This window comes from Narcine bancroftii, chromosome 1 (assembly GCF_036971445.1).
Source record: "Narcine bancroftii isolate sNarBan1 chromosome 1, sNarBan1.hap1, whole genome shotgun sequence".
Lineage (NCBI taxonomy): Eukaryota > Metazoa > Chordata > Chondrichthyes > Torpediniformes > Narcinidae > Narcine > Narcine bancroftii.
This window is the reverse complement of record NC_091469.1, coordinates 280,100,329-280,128,104: the sequence shown is the minus strand read 5'-3', so window position 1 is coordinate 280,128,104 and position 27,776 is coordinate 280,100,329. Positions and strand designations below refer to the sequence as shown.

At 42.2% G+C, this 27,776-nt stretch overlaps 1 protein-coding gene across 1 annotated transcript in view; it reads left to right on the top strand.

The window, feature by feature from the left end:
• LOC138744652 (CD81 antigen-like) overlaps nt 1-27,776 on the top strand; it is a 95,330-nt gene that overhangs the window by 7,828 nt on the left and 59,726 nt on the right. Inside the window, exon 2 of the mRNA XM_069901142.1 lies at nt 21,989-22,103. Coding sequence (XP_069757243.1) covers nt 21,989-22,103 — 115 coding nt within the window. The remainder of the gene's footprint in view (nt 1-21,988; nt 22,104-27,776) is intronic.

Here is a 27,776-nt window from a genome sequence, read left to right as displayed (position 1 = left end):
TGTTTCATGCTTTTGGAATCATATTTGACGAAGTTCCAAGTGATAATTGTGAGAAGGGTCTTTAAGGGTAATAAGTTCAGTGTTATTTTTTCCTCTTCCAGTTGTTGATCCAGGAAGGGAAAAGATGATAAGTTTATTTGGGGAACAGTGCATCCTTTAGCTGCCTTGTACCTACTAACCAGATCCTAGTTTTATTAGTTGATGTTGTTGGTATAAACAACATTATCTCTGATTCATTGTGAGTGAGTCATTTCCAGTAAATCAGATACTTCTGACTCGGGAGCTAAATGTAGCCTTCCCTTTCAGCAATGATCAAAGGATAGGGTTAAGGTAGTGGTTCTCAATCTTTTTCTTTCCACTCACATACATTATTTTAATTGTACTTAATTAACTTGTGTGCACAATTTCATAACTCTGAAGGAAATGGGCCAATGACAATTTTTCTCAAGCAAAATACTTCAGTAACAATTGAGTCCAGAGCAATGATTCTCAACCTTCTTTCCCACTCACATACCACTTTAAGCAATCCCTAGTCACCGAGCACCATTGGCATAGGGATTATTTAAAGTGGTATGTGAGTGGAAAGAAAAAGGTTGAGAACCACTGGGTTAAGGCCACAAATTGCCATTAGACTCTCTGCATATCCCACTGGAAAAGTTACGTTGTAGGAAGCAGTTGTCAGTTTCCCTTCTCTAACTGTTTATCAACACATTAACATGCATCAAGTCCATAACTTGAGCACATATAGCAAAATTATTAGTAATTGTGCCACATTTCTCAGAAGTTTAAAGCTGGATCACCTATGCCAACTTTCCTACACTTAATGAGTTCAAATGCCCCTTAACTACTGGAAAAACTGAGAATGTCAATCTCTATTTAGTGTAAAAAGGATTACTGTCTCTTCTAGAGATATATTTAGGACTGTATATTTACTTAGAACCATTGAACACTTCAGCACAAAAACAGGGTCTTCAGCCCTCTCTAGTCTGCTGAACTATGATCCTGCCTTAGCCCACTGACTTTCACCCAGACCATATTCATACATCTGTTTATATTTTTCATAAATACCAAAATTGAGCCCACATTTACCAATTCAACTGGCAGCTTGTTCTTCACCCACACACCTCTCTCTGCGTAAAGAAGTTCCCTTGGAAATTATAGGCTAATGACCCTGACATCAGTAGTAGGTAAATTATTGGAAGGTGTTTGAAGAGATCTGATGTACAATTATTTGGATAGCCAGAAACTGATTAGGAACAGTCAATATGGTTTTGGGTGTGGTAGGTCGTGTTTAACCAATCTTGTAGAGTTTTTTGAAGTGAAAGTGGCATCATGTGGATAGGGTGGGAAAGAGAGATTTTGCATATTGGCCTTCATAAATCAAAGTATTGAGTACAGGAATTGGGATGTTATAGTAAAGCTGTTTAAGACACTGGTGAGGCCAAATTTGGAGAATTGTTTGATGTTCTGGTCACCTAACTACAGGAAAGATACCAATAAGATAGAAAGAGTGCAGAGAAGATTTACTAGGATGTTGCCTGAATTTCAGGAATGGAGTTACAGGAAAAGGTTAAACAGGTTAAGGTACCACAAGGCTCAGTGCTAGGACCCCAGTTATTTACGATATATATTAATGATTTAGATGAGGAAATAGAAAACAGCACTTCCAAGTTTGCAGACGACACGAAGCTGGGTGGGATTGTGAGCTGTGTAGAGGCTGTTAAGAGTGTACAGGGTGACTTGGACAGGTTGGGTGAGTGGGCAAGTGCATGGCAGATGCAATATAATGTGGATAAGTGTGTGGTTATCCACTTTGGAGGAAAAAATGGAAGGGCTGAGTACTATCTTAATGGTATCCAATTAGGAAAAGGGGAGATGCAAAGAGACCTGGGTGTCGCTGTGCATCAGTCATTAAAAGTGGGTAGGCAGGTGCAGCAAGCAGTAAAAAAGGCGAATGGTATGTTGGCGTTTATATCAAGAGGATTCAAGTACAGGAGCAGAGAGGTATTGATGCAGTTGTATAGGGCCTTGGTGAGACCTCACCTGGAGTATTGTGTTCAGTTTTGGTCTCCTTATCTGAGGAAGGACATCATTCCCATGGAGAGAATGCATTATAAAGCTTACCAGATTAATACCAGGGATGGCAGGACTTGCATATGAAGAAGGCTAGAACGACTGGGCTTGTACTCGCTGGAGTTTAGATGATTAAGAGGAGATTTAATAGAAATGTTCAAAATTCTTAAGGGATTTGACAGGCTAGATGCAGGAAGATTGTTCCCAATGTTGAGCAAGTCTAGAACCAGGGGTCACAGTTTAAGGATAAAGGGGAAGTCCTTTAGGATTGAGATGAGGAAGAATTTTTTCAGTGGTGAATTTATGGAATTCTCTGCCATAGGAAGTGATTGAAGCTGGTTCCATAGCTATATTTAAGAGAGAGTTAGATTTAGTACTTGTGATTAGGGGGATCAGGGGGTATGAAGAGAGAGCTGGAACAGGGTACTGAGTGGATCAAAATGAATGGCGGTGTAGGCTTGATGGGCCAAATGGCCTACTCCTACACCTATTTTCTATGTTTTCTATGTTTATTCCCTGTAGCATAGAAGAATGAGGGGAGATTTGATAGAGGTATTTAAAATTGAGGGGGATAGACAGGTTTTTTTCCATTGAAGGTAGGTGAGACATGGGTTAAGCGTGAAAGGGAAAAATTTAGGGGGAACTTCTTCACGCAGAGTGGTGGGAGTGTGGAACAAGCTGCTAGCTGAAGTGGTGAATGCAGGCTCAATTTTAACATTTAAGAAGAATGTGGACAGGGAGATGTATGAAAGGCTATGGACTGGGTTCAGATCAGTGTGACTAGGAAAAAAATAGTTAGGCACAGACTAGAGGGGCCCAAGGGGCCTCTTTCTGTGCTGTAATGTTCTATGATTCCAATGTTCCCTTTTAACTTTTCCCCTGCCCATGTTCTCTAGTTTTCTCCAACCTCAGTGGAAAAAGTCTGCTTGCAATGACTCTACATTCATTGTAATTTTGTATACTTCTATCAATCACCCCCTCATTCTCACATTGCAGGGAATAAAGTCCTAACCTGTTCAGCCTTTCCCTGTAGCTCAGTTCAAGTCCTAGCAACATCCTTATAAATCTCCTCTGCACACTTTCAGCCTTGCATCATCCTTGTAGTTAGGTGACCAAAACTGCATACAATGGTCCAAATTTGGCTTAAGTGTCTTGTACAACTTTATCATAACATCCTAACCCCTATACTTAATACTTTGATTTCTGAAGGGTAATGTGCCAAAAACTCTTTACGAACCTATCTACTTGGCACTTTCAGGGAATTGTGTATCTGTATTCCTGGTCCCTTTTCTACCACACTCAGTGCTCAACAGTTTACCACGTACATTTAAAAATCCCCATTATCTGTCACCTACAGAGATCGCAGGATATGCAAACTTTCCCATTGAATAAGACTCACTTTTTCAATGTTTAACTTGTACACCTGCATTAAGAGTACACCATTTAAAAGACAAAGGACAGTGCAAAATGTAAAATAATTTGAAAAAAAATCAGTACTGTGATCTTAAATTACATAAAGTTCACTTTAATCAGCTAATTCCTGTGATTTACCAGTCCCTGGTGCTGTAACAGTGTTGTCTAGTTGCTATGCTAACCATGTTGCATCATAATTAACCCGACTCGCCTTCACTTAAGTGTCCCAGTCAGACCCAGAGTGCAATATAACTCTCTTCCACACAAGTGTCCCGGTCAGACCTTCATTTAAACGAGCTCCAGTTACTGGTGCTGCAACAGCCTTGTGCTAGCCGCGACACTAACTGTGCCACCGCAATAATTAACCTCTTTCCCCACCCCCTCTAAGTTGACAGATAAAGCTTACCAACATACTTATGGAAGAGTCACCCCAGTGGTGAGCAGCAACAGCCAGTTCTTCATCCTGGGCACCGCCATTTTATTCAAGCACAACTTTATTGAAACTTTGTTCAAACAGCTGCTATGGGTGTGGCACAACCATGGTGCTCTGCTTGCTGAATGTTTACTCAAGGGATTGTTTGTTGCTTCAGAGAACATTTACTTTTACAATTTTAAGCTTTTATTTAAAAGTTTATTTTTAAAATGTATTAATTTATTTCTCGACATTTTTGTCAGTTGTTTGATTTTCAGGTTGATTGAGTGCTGGATAATCGGGATTTTACTGTACAGCCTTCCTTGGTTTTTTTTTTACACAATGTAACACCTCACCTCACATTAGGTGGCATTAAATTCCATCTGCCATTTTGCAGCCCATTATTCCATCTGGTCCAGATCCCTCTGCAAACTTGAAAGCCTTATTTTCTGTCCACAACACCTGCAATCTTTAGCTGCTTTCAGGTGGCCAGAATACCCGACTGTAAAGCTGCCTATTTTACCCCAATGCGGCTGTCGGGTGGCCACCTGAAAGTGGAGAACCTGGCCAGGAGGAGCACTTACGTAGCCCTCCTCCTGTAGGTATTTCTCTGGCTCAGAGAATTCCCCCATTGCACCTGAAAGCAGCAGTGGGACTATGGCCACAGTTCACAGGAGTCTGTGTTCGCTCGGACGTGGCTCTCCTTCAGCCGGCACGTTCAGGTGACAGAAAGGTGTCTTCTCCACGGTCACCTGAATGTCCCAGCTGCACTCCCCCAGCCACGTCTGCCGGCACATTATCTGCATCCAAGCACCTGAAAGCGCTTTTATCATCTGCATACTTGCTGATCCAATTTGCCACATCATTATCCTGATTTATTGATGTAGATGACAAACAATGGACCCAGCACTAATTCCTGAGGCAAACCACTAGTCACAGGCCTTGTGTGAGAGGCAGTCATCTATTACCACTCTCTGGCTTCTTTAAAGTTAATGTCGAATCCAGTTTACTACCTCACCATGAATACAGAGAGACTGAACCTTCCTGACTAATCTCCCATGAGGGACCTTGTCAAAGGCCTTACTAAAGTCTAGATAGACAATATTCACAGCCTTTCCTTCAACTTTCCTGGTAACTTTTTAAAAAAAAAACACTCTACAAGATTAGTAAAACACAACCTTCAATGCACAAAGCCATGTTGACTCCCTAGTTGGTCCCTGTTTTTCCAATTACTTGTATTTTCAATCTCTGAGAACACCTTCCAATAATTTACCCACTACTGATGTCAGACTCGCTGATCTATAATTTCCCAAATTATTTTTAATAGCCTTTTTAATAAAGAACAACATGAGCTACCCTCCAATCTTACAGCATCTCATCTGTGGCTAAGGACACGTTAATCATAGCTACTAGGTGCCCTGCAAATTCTACACTAGCCTTCCTCCAGGTCAGAGGGAATAAGTTGTTAAGCCCTGGGGATTTATCCACCCTCATTTGCTTCAGACACCAAGCACTACTTCTTCTTTAATCTGTATAGGTTCCATGACCTCACAGCTTATTTGCTTCACTTTCATAGGATCTTTGCCAGTTTCCTGAGTAAATACAGATGCAAACAAAAAATCCCATTTAAGATCTTTTTTGGCTCCATACATAGCTGACATCTCTGATCTTCGAGAGGACCCATTTTGTCCCTTCTATCCTTTTGCTCTTAATACATGTATACCTAGAACCATAAAACACTACAGCACAGAAACAGACCCCTTCAGCCCTTCTAGTTTGTGCCAAACCATTTTTTTGCCTAGTCCCACTGACCCAGTCCATAGCCCTCCATACATCTCCAATCCATGTATCTGCCAATATTCTTCTTAAATGTTAAAATTGAGCCTGCATTCACCACCTCAGCTGGTAGCTTGTTCCACACTCCCATCACTCTGTGTGAAGTTGTTCCTCCACTCTTAACCCATGTCCTCTAATTTGTATTTCACCTACCCTCAGTGGGAAAAAAACCTGTCTACACTTACTCTGTCTATCTCCCTCATAATTTAAATATCTCTATCAAATCTTCTCTCATTCTTCTATGCAACGGGGAATAAAGTTCTAACCTGTTTAACCTTTTTCTGTAACTCCATTCCTGAAGTTTGGGCAACATCCTAGTAAATCTTCTCTGCATTCTTTCCATCTTATTGATATCTTTCATGTGTTAGGTGACCAAAATGGCATACAATACTCCAGATTTGGCCTCACCAATGTCCTGTACAACTTTACCATAAAAATCTCAACTCCTGTACCCAATACTTTATGAAGAAAAAAATTTGAAAAAGCTCTCTTTACAAATCCATCCACCTGTGATGCCACTTTTAGGGAATTGTGTATCTGTTTTCCCAGATCCCTTTGTTCTACTGCATTCCTCAGTGCCCTACCATTTTTAGTGTATGTTCTTTCTTTCTTTGTCCTTCCAAAATGCAACACCTCACACTTGTCTGCATTAAATTCTGTCTGCCATCTTTCAGTCCATTTTTCCACCTGGTCCAAATCCCTCTGCAAGCTTTGAAAATCTTCTTTGCTGCCCACAACATCTCCAATCTTAGTGTCAACTGGAAACTTGTTGATCCAATTTACCACATTATCATCGATAATTATGACAACAGTGGCCCCAGCACCAATCCCTGAGGCAACCACTTATCACAGGCCTCCAGTCTGGGAAGTAATCATCTCTGGCTTCTTCCTTCCAGCCATTGTTGAATCTAGTTCACTTCTTTTCCCTGGATACTTAGCATCTGAACCTTCCTGTCTAACCTTCCACATGGGACCTTGTCAAAAGCCTTACTACTAGGGGTGCAGTGCTCATTTTTTTAGGTGCAGGAGCTCACCAAAAACGGCGACAAGGAGATTTTGTGAGACCTGGCCTTGGTGGCTGCCATGTTGTTTTTGGTGTTGTATAATTGAGAGTGTTGTGTCTAATTTAATGATATGACAAAGTATTATTGCACAGTTGCACACACTAACTATCATAAAAGATAATGATCAACCAGTAAAGAAATAGACAGCAATCATGGATTTTACTCCTTTAAAACTAATTACCTACTTATCAAATGCCACCAATGAGAAGTTTGACAATAATTTCCACAAAGCGTCAGGTGTAATGTTTTTGGCAGTCTGAAGCAACTCTTGTCCTGGTGTCGTCTGCAGATCTGTGGTACATAACATAAGTGCTGAAACATGATTTATGTGAATTCTTGAGCGTGCTGTTGTTATTATCAAGTACATGTGGCTGAATCCCCCTCACGCTCAGCAATACTAATAGAAATAACTTGAACAGCTCAGTAATGGGCATAAATTTTGAGGGATCCTGCATCCACGATCCTCCACGTAATCTCTGAAGGCATTTATTGCATGGAAAGAAGAAAGTTTAAACCTCACAGAGAGATGATATTAGGCAGTATTTCAGCAGTACTGTAGCCTTTATCAAGGACACATTTCATTTAGCAGGGTTCAAATAGTAGGGCACTGAGGATGTTGTGATCATGTGGTGCTGCAAATTGTTTGAGGCTAGTAAGGAACTGTAAATAATGAGACAGTTTTGTAGCTTCATTTCTCCAAACTTCCTCTTGAACATCTAGGGTTGCTTTTTCAGTCCATGCAGTGAGGAGATGGAGGAAAGGGGGGACAGAGGGAAGGGGGGAGACGGAGGAAAGGGGGACCCGGCTCCGATGGATTACTTTGTCTACCTAAACAATCGCAATAGTGCTTTTCTGTAAATACTTTGACAGTAAACCAAATTAATGCTTCTTTGTCTACCTAAACAATCGCAATAGTGCTTTTCTGTAAATACTTTGACAGTAAACCAAATTAATGCTATGTTTCATGTTGAATCTAGTTCGCTACTTTACCCTGGATACTTAGCATCTGAACCTTCCTGTCTAACCTTCCACATGGGACCTTGTCAAAGGCCTTACTACTAGACCTACTTGGTTCGGCTGGGAGTCGGAGGAGGAGCTTGGAGAGAGTCGGGCTGTGAGTCAGAGGAGGAGGAGCTTGCTGAAAGTGAGTCAGAGGAGGAGGAGCTTGTTGAAAGTGAGTCAGAGGAGGAGGAGCTTGCTGAAAGTGCATCAGAGGAGGAGGAGCTTGCTGAAAGTGAGTCAGAGGAGGAGAAGCTTGCTGAAAGTGAGTCAGAGGAGGAGGAGCTTGCTGAAAGTGAGTCAGAGGAGGAGGAGCTTGCTGAAAGTGAGTCAGAGGAGGAGGAGCTTGCTGAAAGTGAGTCAGAGGAGGAGGAGCTTGCTGAAAGTGAGTCAGAGGAGGAGAAGCTTGCTGAAAGTGAGTCAGAGGAGGAGGAGCTTGCTGAAAGTGAGTCAGAGGAGGAGGAGCTTGCTGAAAGTGAGTCAGAGGAGGAGGAGCTTGCTGAAAGTGAGTCAGAGGAGGAGGAGCTTGCTGAAAGTGAGTCAGAGGAGGAGGAGCTTGCTGAAAGTGAGCCAGAGGAGGAGGAGCTTGTTGAAAGTGAGTCAGGAGGAGGAGGAGCTTGCTGAAAGTGAGTCAGAGGAGGAGGAGCTTGCTGAAAGTGAGTCAGAGGAGGAGGAGCTTGCTGAAAGTGAGTCAGAGGAGGAGGAGCTTGCTGAAAGTGAGTCAGAGGAGGAGGAGCTTGCTGAAAGTGAGTCAGAGGAGGAGGAGCTTGCTGAAAGTGAGTCAGAGGAGGAGGAGCTTGCTGAAAGTGAGTCAGAGGAGGAGGAGCTTGCTGAAAGTGAGTCAGAGGAGGAGCTTGCTGAAAGTGAGTCAGAGGAGGAGGAGCTTGCTGAAAGTGAGTCAGAGGAGGAGGAGCTTGCTGAAAGTGAGTCAGAGGAGGAGGAGCTTGCTGAAAGTGAGTCAGAGGAGGAGGAGCTTGCTGAAAGTGAGTCAGAGGAGGAGGAGCTTGCTGAAAGTGAGTCAGAGGAGGAGGAGCTTGCTGAAAGTGAGTCAGAGGAGGAGGAGCTTGCTGAAAGTGAGTCAGAGGAGGAGGAGCTTGCTGAAAGTGAGTCAGAGGAGGAGGAGCTTGCTGAAAGTGAGTCAGAGGAGGAGGAGCTTGCTGAAAGTGAGTCAGAGGAGGAGGAGCTTGCTGAAAGTGAGTCAGAGGAGGAGCTTGCTGAAAGTGAGCCAGGAGGAGGAGGAGCTTGCTGAAAGTGCGTCAGAGGAGGAGGAGCTTGCTGAAAGTGCGTCAGAGGAGGAGGAGCTTGCTGAAAGTGCGTCAGAGGAGGAGGAGCTTGCTGAAAGTGAGTCAGAGGAGGAGGAGCTTGTTGAAAGTGTCAGAGGAGGAGGAGCTTGCTGAAAGTGCATCAGAGGAGGAGGAGCTTGCTGAAAGTGAGTCAGAGGAGGAGGAGCTTGCTGAAAGTAGGTCAGAGGAGGAGGAGCTTGCTGAAAGTGAGTCAGAGGAGGAGGAGCTTGCTGAAAGTGAGTCAGGAGGAGGAGGAGCTTGTTTAAAGTGAGTCAGAGGAGGAGGAGCTTGCTGAAAGTGAGTCAGAGGAGGAGGAGCTTGCTGAAAGTGAGTCAGAGGAGGAGGAGCTTGCTGAAAGTGAGCCAGAGGAGGAGGAGCTTGCTGGAAGTGAGCCAGAGGAGGAGGAGCTTGCTGGAAGTGATCCAGAGGAGGAGGAGCTTGCTGGAAGTGAGCCAGAGGAGGAGGAGCTTGCTGGAAGTGAGCCAGAGGAGGAGGAGCTTGCTGAAAGTGAGCCAGAGGAGGAGGAGCTTGCTGAAAGTGAGCCAGAGGAGGAGGAGCTTGCTGAAAGTGAGCCAGAGGAGGAGGAGCTTGCTGAAAGTGAGCCAGAGGAGGAGGAGCTTGCTGAAAGTGAGTCAGAGGAGCAGGAGCTTGCTGAAAATGTGGAGAAGGTAAGCTATTAAAGTCGGGGCTTACTGGGGCTTGGGCCTACTTGGTTCGGCTGGGATTCGGATGAGGAGCTTGGAGAGAGTCGGGCTGTGAATCAGAGGAGGAGGAGCTTGCTGAAAGTGACAGGGTTAATTGGTCAAGGGGCCAATAAAAGGAGTGAAAGGGGAGGGAGCGGCCAGTGAGGAGTGGCTCAGGCAAGGAGAAAAGGTAAGCTGAGTTATTTGCCTTCGTATTCAGAGTCATGACCTCCACCCTTCCAAATGACCACATCTGCACCAGGTGTACCGAGATGCAGTTACTAAGGGAGCGAATTAGGGATATGGAGTTGCAGATTGATGACCTACGGCTTGTAAGGGAGAGTGAGGAGTTAATTGACTCAACTTTCATGGCGATAAATACTCCAGAACCCATGTCAGGTAAGTGGGAAACCGTCAGGGGGGAGAAAGAAAAAAGCGAGAAAAACGGAGAGCACACCAGTGACTATCCCACTCAGCAACAGTTATGTTGTGTTGGATTCTGTTGAGGGAGATGACTGGACAGCAGCTGGCCACGGACAGCAGCTGGTCACGGGCACCAGGTCAATGGCAATGAGCCTGGCAGAGTGGTGCAAAAGAAAAGGAAAAGGAAAAATGCAGTAGTTGTTGGGGACTCCATTGTCAGGGGTACGGACAGGAGGTGTGCTGCCTCCCTGGTGCAAGGGTACGAGATATCACAAATCGGGTCCAAAATATTCTGAGAGGAGAGGGAGAGCAGCCTGATGTCTTGGTACATGTGGGTACCCACGTCATTGACAAGAAAAGGGAGGAGGTAATGAAAAGGGATTACAGTGAGCTGGGTCGAAAGCTGAAAGACAGGAACGCTAGGGTGGTGATCTCGGGATTACTACCTGTTCCAAATGCAAGTGATGAAAAGAATGTAAGGATAAGGAAAATGAACGTGTGGCTGAGGTGCTTGTGTACAAGGCAAGGATTTGGCTTCTTGGATCATTGGGATCTCTTTTGGGGAAGTCATGATTTTTACAAGAGGGACGGGTTGCACCTAAATCCAAAAGGTGTCAACATTTTGGCAAGTATGTTTGTTACAGTAGTGGGGCAAGGTTTAAACTAATTTGGCAGGGGTATGGGAACCAGAGTGATAGGAAAAAGGGTAGGGAAGATAAAGTAATGGCCAGGAAAAGTAAAATAGGAAAAGTAATGTTGGGAGGAGAAAGTAAAAAATCAAATGGTACAGTGAGTTTTCGGGTCAATGATAGTGTTAAGAAAATTACAAAGAAAAATAGTGGGCAGAAAAATCAAAAGAAAAGGTTACAGAAGTCACTAGATATTAAAAGGACAAAGAGCATAAGGGCACTTTATCTGAATGCCCGCAGTATTAGAAATAAGGTTAGTGAACTTGAGGCGCAAATCGGTACCCATGCCTATGATTTGGTAGCTATCACGGAAACATGGCTACAAGGTGACCCTAAATGGGAATTAAACTTTCAAGGGTATCAGGTGGTGCAAAGAGATAGACAGGATGGTAAGGGAGGTGGAATTGCACTCTTAATCAAAGATGAGCTCCAGGCAGTAGTGAGGAATGATATAAGATCTAAAGAGCATAATCTTGAGTCCATTTGGGTAGATATAAAGAATAACAAAGGGAAAAAATTATTGGTGGGTGTTATCTATCGCCCACCATATAACAATAGTTTAGTGGCACAGGAAATAGAGAGATAAGTGAGGGATGTAATAATGATACGGCAGTCGTCATGGGGACTTTAACTTCTACATAGATTGGGAAAATCAAGTTGGTCGTGGGAGTCTGGAAGAGGACTTCATAGAATGCATCCGCGATAGCTTTCTTGAGCAGCATGTTAAGGAACCCTCAAGAGAAAATGCTCCCCTGGATCTAGTGTTGTGCAATGAGATAGGTAGAGTAAATGATGTAATAGTCAGAGACTAACTGGGAAATAGCAATCATAGTCTGATTGAATTTCTCATTCAGATGGAAGGGGAAATAGTTAGATCTAAAACTAATATATTATGCTTAAACAGGGGTGACTACCATAGGATGAGGGAGGAATTGGCCAGAGTGGACTGGGAGCACAGGGTAATTGATGAAACAGTTGAGGAACAATGGAAGATTTTCAAAGAAATATTTTGTAATGCTCAACAAAAATATATTCCAGTCAGGAAAAAGGTCTGCAAGGGAGGGAAAAAATCAACCGTGGTTAACAAAGGAAGTAAAGGAGAGTATAAAATTGAAGGCGCAGGTGTACAAAGCTGCAAAGAGCAGTGGGAAACTGGAAGATTGGGAAAACTTTAAGAGACACACGGGGTTACAAAGTGGGTAATAAGAAATGGGAAAAAGGATTATTAAAGTAAATTGGCACAAAATATAAAAACAGAAAGCAAAAAATTTTATAAATATATAAAATGGAAGAGGGTGGCCAGAGTTAACATAGGACCCTTGGAGGATGAGAAAGGAAAACTGGTAGCAAAAAATGAGGAAATGGCCGAGGCATTAAGCAAATATTTTGTGTCAGTCTTCATGGGGGAAGACATGTCCAGCATGCCCAAGTGCAGAGTTAAGGATGCGAATGTTGGGGAGGGCCTTGATAAAATAGTTGTTACAAAGGAAGTAGTGATGGAGAAACTAATGGGACTAAAGCCAGACAAATCACCTGGACCTGATGATATGCATCCAAGGGTTCTGAAGGAAATGGCAGAAGTTATAGTTGATGCATTGGTGGTCATATACCAAAATTCCTCGGATTCTGGGCAGGTCCCGGCAGACTGGAAGACAGCAAATGTCACGCCACTTTTTAAGAAGGGATGTAGGCAGAAGACTAGAAATTATCGGCCAATTAGCTTGACGTCTGTGGTTGGAAAAATGCTTAAAGCCGTCATTAAAGATGAAATAGTGAAACTTTTGGAACGTAAGGGTTCAATCAGGTAGATGCAGCATGGTTTTATAACCATATATAACCATATAACTGTTTACAGCACGGAAACAGGCCATGTCGGCCCTTCAAGTCCGTACCGGGTTCACTTGAACAACTCCACTAGCTCCTTCGCAAACTCCTGAGGAAGTAGAGGTTTTCTTCATGATGCCATTGGTGTGTTGGTTCCAGGAAAGATCTTCCGAGATGGTGACTCCCAAGAAGAAAGGGAAGATCTTGTTTGACAAACTTGTTAGGATTCTTTGAGGATATAATGGGTGCGGTGGATAGAGGGGAACAGGTTGATGTTGTATATTTGGATTTCCAGAAAGCGTTTGATAAGGTGCCGCACAAGAGACTTATCAGTAAGTTACAGGAAAGTGGAGTCCGGGGAAGTATATTGGCCTGGATTGAAAATTGGTTGTCTGACAGGAGGCAGAGAGTCGGGATAAATGGGAGTTTTTCAGGTTGGTAGAAAGTGGTAAGTGGGGTGCCACAGGGGTCAGTGTTAGGCCCACAACTGTTCATCATTTACATTGATGACTTGGAGGAGGGGACAAAATGTGGTGTAGCCAAGTTTGCGGATGACACCAAATTGAGTGGAAGAGCAAATTGTAATGAGGATGTGGAGAGACTGCAGAGGGATATAGTTAAGGTGGATTAGTGGGCAAAGGTCTGGCAGATGGAGTACAATGTTAGTAAGTGTGAGGTTATCCACTTTGGCAAGAAAAATAAAAGCTGAATATTATTTAAAGGGTGAAAAACTACAGCATGCTGTTTTGCAGAGGGACTTGGGAGTGCTTGTGCATGAATTTCAAAAAGTTAGGTTGCAGGTGCAGCAGGTTATTAAGAAGGCAAATGGAATGTTGGCCTTCATCGCTAGAGGAATTGAATTCAGGAGTAGGGAGGTAATGTTGCAACTGTATAAGGTACTGGTGAGACCGCACCTGGAGTACTGTCCAGTTCTGGTCTCCATATTTGAGGAAGGCTATACTGGCTTTGGAGACGGTCCAGAGGAGGTTTACTAGGTTGATCCCTGGGATGAAGGGGTTGACTTGTGATGAAAGATTAAATCATCTAGGATTGTATTCACACGAGTTCAGAAGAATGAGAGGAGATCTTATGGAAACATATAGGATTATGAAGGGTATGGATAGGATAGATGTCGGAAGGTTTTTTGAGCTGGCTGGGGAAACTAAAATGAGAGGACACAGTCTCAAGATTCGGGGGGAGTAGATTTAGGACAGAGATGAGGAAAAATAGTTTTTCCCAGAGAGTAGTGAATGTTTGGAATTCTCTAAACAGGGAAGTGGTTGAGGCTGCCTCATTAAACATATTTAGGTGCAGTCTTTAGGTATAAATTTTGAGATAGTCAAATGGATTGAACATTGGCTGAAAGGGAGAGGCCAGAGAGTGGTAGTGGATAATTGTCTGTCAGGTTGGAGGCCGGTGACCAGTGGTGTGCCTCAAGGATCTGTATTGGGCCCATTGTTGTTCGTTATATACATTAATGATCTAGATGATGGGTGGTGAATTGGATTAGTAAATATGCAGACGATACTAAGATAGGTGGAATAGTGGATAATGAAGAAGGTTTTCAAGGATTGCAGAGGGATTTGGGCTGCTTAGAAAAGTGGGCTGAAAAATGGCAGATGGAATTTAATGCTGATAAGTGTGAGGTGCTTCATTTTGGTAAGAAGAATCAGAATAGGACATATGTGGTAAATGGGAGAGCATTGAGAAATACAGAAGAGCAGAAAGATTTAGGAGTGACGGTACATCGTTCCCTGAAGGTAGAAACTCACGTGAATAGGGTTGTGAAGAAGGCTTTTAGTATGCTGGCCTTTATCAATCATTGCATGGAATATAGGAGTTGGGAGGTGATGTTGAGATTGTATAAGACGTTGGTGCGGCCTAATTTGGAGTTCTGTGCAGTTCTGGTCGCTTAATTATAGGAAGGATATAAACAGAGTGGAGAGAGTGCAGAGAAGGTTTACCAGAATGTTCCCTGGGTTTAAGTATCTGGAGTATGGGGAGAGATTGGACAGATTGGGTCTTTATTCTTTGGAGCGTAGAAGGTTGAGAGGGGATTTGATAGAAGTATTTAAGATTATGAAAGGGATAGACAGAATGGATGTGGATAGACTATTTCCGTTAAGAGGAGGAAAGTTTAAAACAAGAGGACATGAGTTAAGAATTAAGGGGCAGAGGTTTAGAGGTAACATGAGGGGGAACTTCTTTACTCAGAGAGTGGTAGCTGTGTGGAATGATCTTCCGGGAGAAATAGTGGCGGCGGAGTCAATTGTATTATTTAAGAAAAGGTTGGACAGGTATATGGATGAGAAGAAGATGGAGGGTTATGGGCATTGTGCAGGGAGGTGGGATTAGAAAGGGGTGTTTGGTTCGGTGTGGACTAGAAGGGCCTAATGGCCTGTTTCCGTGCTGTAATTGTTATGTTATGTTAAAATTCGGTTAGATAAATTTTTACATGATAGAGGAATTGGGGGATATGGGGAGAAGGCAGGTAGGTGGAGTTAGGTCATAAATTAGATCAGCCATGATCGTATTGAATGGCGGAGCAGGCTCGATGGGCCATTTTTGGCCTACTCCTGTTCTTACTTCCTATGTTCCTATGCAGCGTGTCCTACATTAGAGCTAAGTCCAATAGAAACTTTTCTGAAGAGAATCTTTTCAACAGAGGTTTTTCTGTCATTTCCAGATGTTATTTCATCTTTCATTGCTTTTTCAAAATGAAATCAGAGTGCCTCATAATTTTGCCACACTGCTAAAACTGTTCTCGTTGAGAGGCACATTCAGACATTTCCTTTTGATTTCAAGGTAGTCTACTGTAAGGAGTATAATTTGTCCATAAATGATTGAAAATGATTAATTCCATGAACTTCTCTCACCGAATCATCTACTGCAAGTTCTAATCCATGATTAAGACAGTGCCAAATTATTGCATCAGGGTAATGTTCCTTGAGAATTGTAGCAACAATAGATTTGACACCCCATTTACTAGCAAATGCTACAAGGGTCTGTTTCAAGTCAGAATCATCAAACCCATGGTTATTGAATATGGATTCAGCCTTCTGATCAGGCAGTTCAATTAGATCTAAAAACATAAAATGGGGATCACCTTCCTTGTCACTTTCATATTTCAGATAAACTATTAGGGTTGTCTTAATGCTTGTTGATTCATCAATGAGAACAGAAATTTTGCCTTTGATCTGATATGCTGCCAAATTTTCTTTTTCATATTAATGGCTATGTGATTAATTATCTCTGTAGCATTAGTGCGGGAATGCAGTCCAATTCCAATGTCAACACCATTTTTGTTTTGAAGTTCCAGTTAGCTAAATGATCTGTCATTCTGAGCTAAATAATATGCAGAATGAAAAATTGTACGTTGCCTTTAGATACATAGCATTCATGGTGTCACATATTTTTCCAAGAGCATCTTCGCTAGCTATATTTTCAGCATGTAGAGCAGCAGTGTGAGGTTTTGATAGTTTGTGACAATTTTTTTCTCTGAGAGACTTCAAGCATGTACTTCGATCAGCTCCATAATAGGTACATTTGACAGCCTCAAACCCTTAGAAGTGAAAACTATCAGATTGCTTATCTTTGTATGTATTTTACAGCCCAGTTTATCATCCTTGAAGTCTAACCAGGATAAGTTTTCTTCTTATTCTTCCACATTTCTTCAGTCTAAACACCTGAACAGGGATACAAGCCTGACTTCAAAGCACCATTACTTTCAGAATTGCATTTAGACCTGATTTTTTTTTAAATTGAACTAGAGGCAAGTGAAACACAGCTTTTGTCATTTTTACTGTTATCACCATCAGTCTCTTGTACGCTATTTTTGTTACAGTCCTCAGCTTGTTTACAAAAGAAAGGTTAGCGTTGTTTGCTGAGAAGACATTAGTGTTGTTAGTGAGGAAAAAAATTACTTCTGTATTAGCGAGCAAACCACAGACCACCATCCACCACAGATGTAGCTGTACTAATGTGACTGAATCAGAGCAGACAGGACCCACAGGGCTTAGCAGTGTTCCTAAGCAGGCATGTGTATGAAAATCACAGAAGTGAAATAAATAATTTTTGCACTTTTAGACACCTAAATTGGAACCAAGTAATCAAATATGAAAAAAGAATGTCTAACTAATGCCCCAGAGATGATTAATCACATAGCCATTAATATGAAAAAGAAAATTTGGCAGCATATCAGATCAAAGGCAAAATTTCTGTTCTCATTGATGAATCAACAAGCATTAAGACCACCCTAATAATTTATCTGAAATATGAAAGTGACAAGGAAGGTGATCCCCATTTTATGTTTTTAGATCTAATTGAACTGCCTGATCAGAAGGCTGCATCTATATTCAATAACCATGGGTTTGATGATTCTGACTTGAAACAGACCCTTGTAGCATTCGTTAGTAAATGGGGTGTCAAATCTATTGTTGCTACAATTCTCAAGGAACATTACCCAGATGTAATAATTTGGCACTGTCTTAATCACGGATTAGAACTTGCAGTAGATGATTCTGTGAGAGAAGTTCATGGAATTAATAATTTTCAATCATTTATGGACAAATTATACTCTTTACAGTAGACTACCTCGAAATCAAAAAGAAATGTCTGAATGTGCCTCTCAACGAGAACAGTTTTAGCAGTGTGGCAAAATTATGAAGAGCTATTGCTGTTGCTTCCCTGACCTTGAGTTTTTCTCTTTCACTTTTACTGTTTCTTTTTTGTTGTCTTCCCTCTTGAGTTTATTCCTTTTCTTTTTCCTGCTGCCGAGCATGTGCTTTCGTCACCTAACATCATTATTTTTTTTCCACAAAATTTTCACCTTTTCTTAGAAATTCTCTGGATCCTCTTGTCCAGAATGTGTATTTTTGTCTAATCCTCGTCACCACTTTGCCCACTTTGGAAATATCACTTCACTGCTGGTCATAAGATTCAGAGGAGCTGCAGTTCATGTGAGGATATGGCACCAAGCTCCCTTTAGAACATAACTCTGTGTATCTGAAGTCACATGCACATGACTCACAAGCGCTTCCCCATAACTCTCCTTCCCAACCCCCTCTTCTGTGAAATCATTACTGTATTTTGTGTGCAGCCATTGTCACCACTGTTAATTCCCACTGTCATTTAAATTTCCTGCTTTTTTTTTGCCACATTTTACAGAGGTACAGGAGCGGCGCTCCTGCAACACTGCACCCTTGCTTACTGAAGTCCATGTAGACAACATCCACAGCCTTTCGTTCATCAACTTTCCTGGTAACCTCCTCAAAAAAAACTCTCTCAAGATTGGTTAGACACAGCCTACCATGCAAAACCCTGTAGAAGCCTTTGGGATTTTTCCCTCCCCTTCTCTGCCAAAGCATCCTCCTGTCTTCTTTTAGTCCTCCTAACTTTGTTTTCATTTTGCACTTTTTTTTTTCACTTCAAGTACCTCATTTACTCCTTGTTGCCCATACCTACTATATACCATTCTTCTTCACCAGATCCTCAATAGCCTTCAAACTAAGAATCCTTTTGCCTGTTTACTTTGTCTTTAATCCTGACAGAAACATGCAGACGCTGTACTCCCAAAATTTCACCTTTGAAGGCCTTCCACTTACCAAGACCGTCCTTGCCAGAAAGCAACCTGTCCCATCCAATTCACACATTAGATTCTTTTTCATTTTCTCAAAATTGGCCTTTCTCCAATTTAGGATCTCAACCAGATGGCCAGATCTATCCTTATCCATATTTATCTTGAAGCTAATGGCATTTTGATCACTGGAGCCAAAGTTTTACCCTACACACACTTCTGTCACCTGTCCTTCTTCATTCCCCAATAGGGGATCCAGTGTGGCACTCTCTAGTTGATGCCTCTATATATTGATTTAGAAAATTTTCCTGAACACGTTTGATCTACTCTAGCCTATACAGCCCTTTTATGGTATGGCAGTCCCATCTACCATCTCAACTTTGTTTCCTACATTTCTCTGCAGATTTGCTCCTCCACTTCTCACTGACTTTTGGGTGGTCTGTAATACAACCCCATTAATGTGGTTATAACTTTCCCATTCCACGCAGGTAGCCTCAGTAGACATGCTCACTATTCGGTCCTGAGCACTACTGTGACATTTTCCCTGACGAGCAATGCCATTTCTTCCCCCCCCCCCCATCATATCTGAAACAACAGATCATCGGAACATTGAGCTGCCAGTCCTTCCCCTCCTACAACCAAATTTCACTAATGTCCATAATATCACAATTCTACATGCCAACCCACACGTTTATGCTCATTGGCCTTTCCTACAATACTTCTTGCATTGAAATAGACATCTGAACATTTTTCCCCACAATGCACAACCCTTTGATTCCTGTCTTTGTATGCAATCTTAGCATAATTTTTCACCTCCACTTCACTATCTGCTCTGGCACTCTGGTTCCCATCCCCTCGCAAATCTAGTTTAAACCTGCCAGAGCAGCACTAGCAAACTTTCCTGTGAGAATATTAGTCCATCAATAGTTTAGATGCCACCTGTCCTGCCAGTACAGGTTCCACCTTCCCTGGAAGAGAGTCCAATGATCCAAAAATCTGAAGCCACTCCGTCCTGCACCATCTCTTTAGCCGTATATTAAGCTGCCGCAGTCTCCATTTTTAACCTCATTTGCATGTGGCACAGGTAGTAATATTGAGATCACAACTCTCATGGTCCTGTCTTTCAACTTCATCCCTAACTCCCTGAGCTCTCTTTGCAGAGCATTATCACCCACATCATTGATCCCAACATAGACCATGACATCTGGATGCTCACACTCTGTCTTGAGAATGCTGTGAACTTGATCTGAGACATTCTGGACCCTGGCACCTGGGAAATGATTATACTATCTGGGATTCTTAAACTCTTCCACATATTCTCTTGTCTGTTTCCCCTAACTATTGAATTCCCCATCTCTACAGCTCGCCTTTCCCTTTTAGCCATGTGGCCAGTCTCTGTGCCAGAGATTATCCAAAACTGTATGTGTTATTGAGGGGAACAACCACAGGGTACTCTGCATTGAATGCAGGTTCCCTTTCCTTCTGACTGTCACTCAGCTACCTTCCTCCTGCTTTATTTCCTCCTGTCTCTCTTCCCCTCAGCCTCCCAAATGATCTGGAGTTCATCCAGCTCCAATTCCCTGACGTGGTTTGTAAGGAGCTGCAGTTAGATGCACTTCTCTCAGATCAAGTCACGAGGGATACTGTTGACTTCCTTGATGATCCACATACTGCAAGAGGAGCATATCCCTGCCATTCCCACTGACTATAAAATACAAAAAAAAACCTGCCCTTACCTGTGCCTTCTTGCTGAATCCTTTTATTTCTCTAAAGGGCTGCCTTACCTCAACTCCTGCACTACATCTTAAATTCTTCTTGCTACTACTTGGAAAAGATGCACTCCTCCTGAAGAAAGATATAAAAATTGTGCATTTACAATAACAAGAGAGAACTTCATTGAAACAAATGGATCCTGACAGTGCGAACATTGAGAAGACATTTAATCTTAAGGGAATCAAAAGCCAGAGATCCAATTTTAAAAATTAGGAGTTTCCCTAATTTAAGATAATTATGCAAAATGTTTGAAGGACACAAGTCTTTGAAATTCTTCCTCAAAGAATGTTAGAAGCAAAATCTTCAAACTTGAGTCTGAAGAAGGCAGAATCTTGGCACTTCTAAACTAACGCTACCCTCAAATTGGAGGAGCAGAACCTAATATTTTGTCTGGGCACTCTCCAACCAGACGGCATTAATATTGACTTCTCTACTTTCTATTAAACCCCTCTACCTGAGTTTCTCCCTTTACCTATCCCTCTGTTTCTTTTTCACCAGCTCCCCACCCCCTTCCTGACCCTCTCCATCCTGAGAGCTAACTCTCCCCGTCACTTCTCAGCTTTTCTCTTTTCTACTCTCCCACTCATACCTCTGTAGCAGAGGTATGACAAGAGCTATGACCTCTTGTCTGTTAAACTGGACTCCTCCCACTGCCCATTCCTCTCTCTCCTCCCCCACCTTTTTATTCAGGAGCCTGCCTGCTTATTTGCTGATACCTTGAAGGACCAGGTCCCAAATGTTGGTTACCCGTTACATTCTGTGGATGCAATGTGATCTGCTGAGTTTCTCCAGCACTTTTGTGTAATGCTCTACAATCTCAGTGACTTCTTCACCTCTGAGTCCTTTAGAAATATGCTGTAATTCTTGTTCCAATCTGATTTCTAATAAGGCAGCGAGAAAGGTTGGATAAACCTGGTTTATTGTCACATATCCAAACTTAATGAGTAAAGGAAGGGAATCCCATTTTATGGTAGATTTTGGATTACTACCTTATCTGGGAATCATGTTTGTTGAACTTCAACTATTTTTAATTACAAAATACTGTTCTTGAGGCACTTGATTGGATAAATGAAAAATTTGTTTTCCTTGCCATGGTTACATAGAACTATGATTTCCAGAATGATGGATCAGACAAAATGATGTGGGTGAGAAGAAATGACATCACATAGAAAAGAATTCTTTATCCAGAGGGCTATGGAAGATGAGTCAGAAAATGTACTGGCGACGAAGAACAATTGCTTTTCGTTTATTGGGGGAATCGAGAAATGTGAGGAAGATCAACCACAAAATGACAGAAAGGTGGAGCAGACCGAAAGGGTTCAAAGTTCAGATTTATTGCCAGAGTGCATGAATGACCCTGAGATTGTTTTCTCTATAGCAGAATTTCTATTTATTGGCAGTGATTTTAAAACTGTACTCAAGATGCTTATACAAAAGAGAGAAATGTAAACAAGGAAGGAATAATAAATAATGTGCAATGTCCTTAAATGAGACTCTGAATTTGTTGTTTAGGAGTTTAATAGTGGAGGGATAGCAACTGTTCCTTGTCTTGTGGCACCTAAACCTCTTTCCTGATGGCAGCAGGTGTTGTCAGGATACCCTGAAGGAATGTCAGCCCAGTATCTTGGGCATGTCAAATTGATGGGAGGGGAGGAATCATGAATCTTGTATTGTCATGGTTTGTTTATACTGTATTGGGGAATTTAATTTTAATGTTTAACTTGAAGATACAGCATGAAAGGAGGGCCTTTTGGCCCATGCTGCCCCAAATACACCCATGTGCCCAATTAAACTACTAACCCCATATGTCTTTGAAATAGGAGAGGAAAGTAGTATCTGGACAAATCTCACAAGGGGAACATACAAACTCCTAACAGCTGTGGATTCAAACCCGGGTGAGGGGAAAATCTCAATGTTTAATGTTTATTTTTGTTACTCCAGCTTGCAGGTGGTGTGGTTCTTGGTGTGGCTCTCTGGCTCAGACATGATCCTCAAACAACTCAAGTGCTAGATACACACTTTGAAGACCAGTCAGCCCCAAATACCTTCTTCATAGGTAAGAATTGAAACCTTAAGTTCAATGAATAAGAACAGTGTTGGAGCTGACAACATGCATTCTAAACAAAGGAACGATTAGAACTTTTAGCCTGAGTAATTTATTTTGTTAAAGTTGCCAGTGTCTTGATAGATAAACACTATGCTTCAGTGTCATATTTAACAGAGGAAGGATTCTCTAATTCTCTTCTGTTTTGCTAACAGTTAGATTCATACTTATAAGAATAAGAGTAACCCATTTGGTCAGAGAAGAGGATGAGATCTTCCATTCCAGCTCATCAGAGATGCCCTCCTTCTTCATGTGGCTTCCCCTCTACCACCATCAACTTGGCTCTCCCTTGTATATCCTCCATTACCAGCATATCCGCCTTGGCTCCCTCAGCCCTCATTCATAACAAGGTCAGGATTCCGCTCGTCCTCACTTACCACCCTACCAGCCTCCACATCCAAAATATCCTCTGCCATTTCCATCACTGACTACTTGATCCCTCCACCAGGCATATTTTTCTTGCTCCTTCCCACTCCACCTTGCGTAGGGAGCACCTTTGTCCACTTCTCCCTCCACTAATTGCCTCCATGATACCTACCCCTGTGACTGCAGGAGATGCTTAACTTGTGCCCACATGTTCTTCCTCATCACCATTTGGGGCCCCAAACAGTCCTTCCAAGTGAAGCAACATTTCACTTGTGAATCTGCAGGGGTCATCTACTGCATCCGGTGCTCCCATTGTGATCTCTTCTTCTTCAGAGAGAAGATTCAAGATTCAATTTATTGTTACGTAATAAAACAGTGTCCTATTGCTTTTGCCAGCTGTAAGACAGACATATTCACCTTCAGCAGAAATTGCCTGAAGTGCCTCTTGCAGTCAGAGAAGAAGAAGCAAAAGAAAGTCCCCCCCGGAGTCATCGTGTGTCCATGGATTCACCTCCAGCCCTCCCGCATCCTCTGTAGCCACACAGAGTCCAGTCCAATACCATTGGCAACCCGAGCTCCTGATCAAAACCTCCGACATGATCAGAAACCCTTTAGCACCCCCTCACATCCCAGTTCTGATACCTGGTAACCCTTCAGCCAGTTTCAAGGCAGTCTCCAGCACTCCGCAGCACAGTGTGAGTCCCCCAACAGCAATCTCCAGAAGCCCACCGTGACTGTGGGTTCCTCACCTCGAGTCGACAGCAACCCACTGCATGTGTGGATGCAGACTGGGAGATTAGTTCGTTGAGTATCTCAGCTATGTCTGCTGCAATAGCAGGAATAACCCAGTGGTCATTAATTTTAATTCCCTGCCCCATCTCCTTGCTGACATGTCTGTCCATAGTTTCATACACTGCCAGGCTGAGACCATCCACATATTGGAGGAACAGCACCTCTACAGCCGCGCTAAGAGGGGGACGTCGGGGGCAGGAGGGGTGGCCAGCAGGTGACGTCGGGGACTGGCTGGTGCAGGCTGTGACAGCCCTGCTGGCCGCTCTGGCACCTCACTGGGTGCTTCGGTCTTCGGAGCTGCATGTTTATGACTGGTGGCACTGCGGCACTAGTTGACCTATCTCCTTTGGATATGGAGGCCGCTAAGAGACACCTCTAGATATGAATGGGACGCTGGAGCAGCCCTTTAGGGTTGCTGCCTTAGAGGTAAGCTCTTAGTTTTCCATCCGCTCCTGTAGCCGGCCTCAAGGAATTTTGTAATGGCAGATCCACTATCTCTCTCTCCTGCTGTGACTTTCCCATGATCCTTTAGACATTTATATAGGTTTGCAAAGTTTATACATTTTTAATCTTTTGTTTCCTTCACGTTCCTGCACTCATGCAAAAATGTAATCAACCTCTCACTTCTTTATCCCAGGATACTCTATGTCCCTTTCACATTTGGCTGTTCGGCATGCTGACATCATTAGATGCCAGAGATGATACTACCTACCTAGGTAGAATCATCCCTGGCATCTGATGATGCTTTCACGTTGGACCCTTAACTTGTAGATTGGCCATCAATTACTGGGACAACGTGCCAGTGTAAAAGGGGCTATCTCTCTCCTTCCCCTTTTCTCTCTGTCCCCTTCATCCCAGCCCTGCATTCGCAGAGCCACCACTGCCATTAATTTTCACCTTTTCTTTCTGACCTCTTCAATTATCACCTGTATTTGAAAGTCTGCAATGCTCCCCCGCCAATTCTTTTATTCAGGAACTGCCTCTTTCTCATACCTTGAAGGGCTCAGGTACAAAACGAGGCCAATATATCTTTACCTGAGTTCCTCCAGTGTTTCTTTGTGTTTACTACAATCACAATCTCTGCAGACTTTTGTTTTCACCTCATTAACAATAGAGATTGGCAGATTTTTGCATTTTATATGAATCAAGAGTTTGGTTCTTAAAATCTGTCTCATTATCACCAATGTGAAGGAAAGAGATGGAATGGTTTAGGGAGGGAATTGAAGCTTAGAGCCTTAGCTGATGTGTTGGAGGAGATTTGGGACTGATGGAGGTCTGTCTTTCTTGAAAGAATTGTCGTTCAAAGGTAATTAGCAAATGAGAAGGATGAGACTAATTTGAAAAACATTTTAGATTTTAAAATTAAAAAGTTGCTTAGCTGTTCAGCAAGTAGAGAGATAGTAGATGAAACTCAATCTTAAGTTACATGCATCAAATCTTTTAGATGCCACCAATATATGGAGTGAAGAATGAGGGAGATTTACTAAGATCACATTGGATTAAGCAAGAGATAAATGAGGGTTAGGGAGGAAGAGGTGCTGTTTAATGGTGATGGAAGTGCACTTCCTTAGTAATGTGGTAAAGGTATGATCCAAAATTCACCTTGTAGTCAAATATGACCAAAGTTGTGAACCATTAGATCAGTTTCAGAAACTGTCAAGGAAAGAGCTGGCATGATGTGTGATTTCAAGTACTTCTGGTGTTGGAGTCATTTAACTGGTCTGGTTTGCAAAGACTAATTGAGCTGTTGAGCACCAATTAAACTAATCCTATGTTGTCCCCATGCTCCTATCATCTTTACCCCGTTGCTTGTTTTTTTTAACCACCCAGCTGGATATTAAGGGTAGTTTACAGTGGCCAATTAACCTACCAACCTGCATGTCTTTGAGGTGTGGGAGCATTTGGAGGCAACTCACTGATGGAGTGTGCAAACTGACATCTAGAACTCTGGATGGAATGGTGGAAGGAGATGTTGGGTGACTGGAAATAGTGTTTAAGATGTATTTTTTTTAGAGAAGGAGCATGCACGAAAAAGTGGTAAGAGCTGTGAAATTACTGAAGATATTTGTAGTTGTCTGGGTGAAGTATACAAGGCAGTGTGGTCTCAGCAGTTGAGCTGGAGGATAGTGATGGGTCAGTTGTTTCAAAGAGACTGATAAGGCATTGCTAGTCTTTTGAACCAGCAATGTCAGAAAATGGCATGGCAAAAAAAACTGAATGGCAGGATAATAAGTTCTGATAAAGCCCACATTTGAGAAACTGCAGTGTCTTTGTGGACGAGGTAAAGGAGAGGGATTTTTGAATGGACAACTCCAGTCTAGAAGTTTTACTTTGAGGATAATAATGATGATTTCAGGTTTGGAGGGAAGGAATTTTAAGATGATTGGAAGAGATGTTAATTGGATTTGCCAATTTGCAGCCCTTGCATATGTGGTCCAAGTAAAATTGAGGGAGTGTAAAGGAGATTTTATTGTCATTGTCGGCTCAATTGAGTTGAAAAGTTGGACTGAGTCTATGGGTGGAGTTCCTAACCACATTCCCATAACCCTCTAAATGATCTCATCTGCTTAAAACAGAAACAATCCAAATTGTTTTGCACACACTTAAATAAATGTTTATTATTGATGTCATATGTAAGGTTGAAAGTCTTGATTAACATTAAAAATACTCTGAAATTTAACTCATTTAAAGTTATGTGTTGACATGGTGATATTTTGCTCAGAATTCTTCCATCTTTAAAAAATTGTGTTGCTTATGAGGGGTGATCATTTAGAAGTGCTATTTAGATCACTGATTAGAATATAGAACTTGGGAAGACTAAGTTTAAAAGAAAAATAAGTCCTTGCTGGATGTTGCAAGCTGTTAGGTGATCCACGATCTCTGTGCCAAAAATATCAAAAATTATTAGGGTTGATGTTCTGTTGAGGCTTTGACTCTATAATCTAACTTGAGGTTTTTAAAAGTTGAATGTATGCAATGTTCAACCAGTTCTTTTGACAAGCTCAAAAATTTGTGCTGGCCATGCAAGTAAATCCACATTATCACAGCACATGTCCAGCAGATATGATGCCTGGCTGTATTATGTAAATATGTATGCTGACAGCAATTTTGGTCATTATCTACTAATGAATAAAATGACTCTCCAAACTCTCAGGTTTGGGAGTCCCAGTCAAGCTCTTGGCTGAATGAGAATTAAATATTTTTGCCACCCTCTAAAAATAATCTCATCCTAAATTGTGCCTGCTTTCTTAATGATGTTGTTAATCTTATAAAGAGATGCTTTTGTTTAGTTTTGTGGTGGTACACCATTGGCCTACTGCAGGGGGAAACCACTGTACCTGCAAGAGTGTTAGGGGGACAGGACAACACCTGGCCAGCTGTCAATGTTGGCCTGAATGGATCAAGCCCACCAGGTCGGGTGTCAATCACCCTCAGGGATATAAGCCTTGCGCCAGCCTCCTGAAGTCTCACTCAGTTACTGCAGCTACAGCCAGCCTGGCTCTGTGGAAGTCTTTGTGGATTAAAGCCTGTTGTACAGTCTTCACCTTGTGTGTGTCTGATTCTGGCTAACAGCACCACAAATTTTTTCTACATAAATGCATGTGATGGACTGAATTAAAGTGCAGGTTGTTAGGTCTGCTTTGTTCATGAATGAGTGAGACAAACACCAGACTGAGTCGAAATCAGGGTTCTTTGTTCTTTATTACCGGATTGTAACACTTGCAACTAACAATGTTAGTCGGAGAATGCATTCTGCCGTTATCAGCAAAATGGTGATTTTTTATACCCTTGGATACATGCTTAGAACATCATCATATCATTACTTGTCCAATGACTAAAACTGTTGCTATCCTTTCCCTGCTAGCTTCCTGCCTCTCAATCCATCAATGTCTCTCTTATCTTGTAAGTACAAGGATGCATTCACATCTTGTTACAGCCCTGCACAGGGTAACTCCTTACACATTCCCATCTCATGATGTTTTACCTAACAGGAGTACAAGGACACCTCCCCTTCTTGTTACAGCCCTGCACAGGGTAACTCCTTACACATTCCCATCTCATGATGTTTTACCTTACAAGGTCTAGGAGGAACCTTTAATGAGAAGGTAGAACCCACAGAAATAGGATAGGATTTTGATTCTTGAAAGCTCTTAATATGAAAAACCCACATCATTTCTGAAAATATTACTTTTTCATAGTTGAAACACTTCCCATCAATAGTCCTGCATCATTAATTAGTTCAGAACTATATGGAATAATATACATCATTATTGTCTAATCCTGATCTGGTTTCAGTGGTCCACAACTGACTGTTGAGGCCACTTTGCTAATTACCCTATTTTTATAAGGTAATAGGTGCAACAAAGTTGCATTCATTTCCTCCCCTTTAATATTGTGAAATTCTCCCAGATTCACAGACATTGGGAAAACATGACCCAAAATTATATTGATAATTTGATTTGTTAT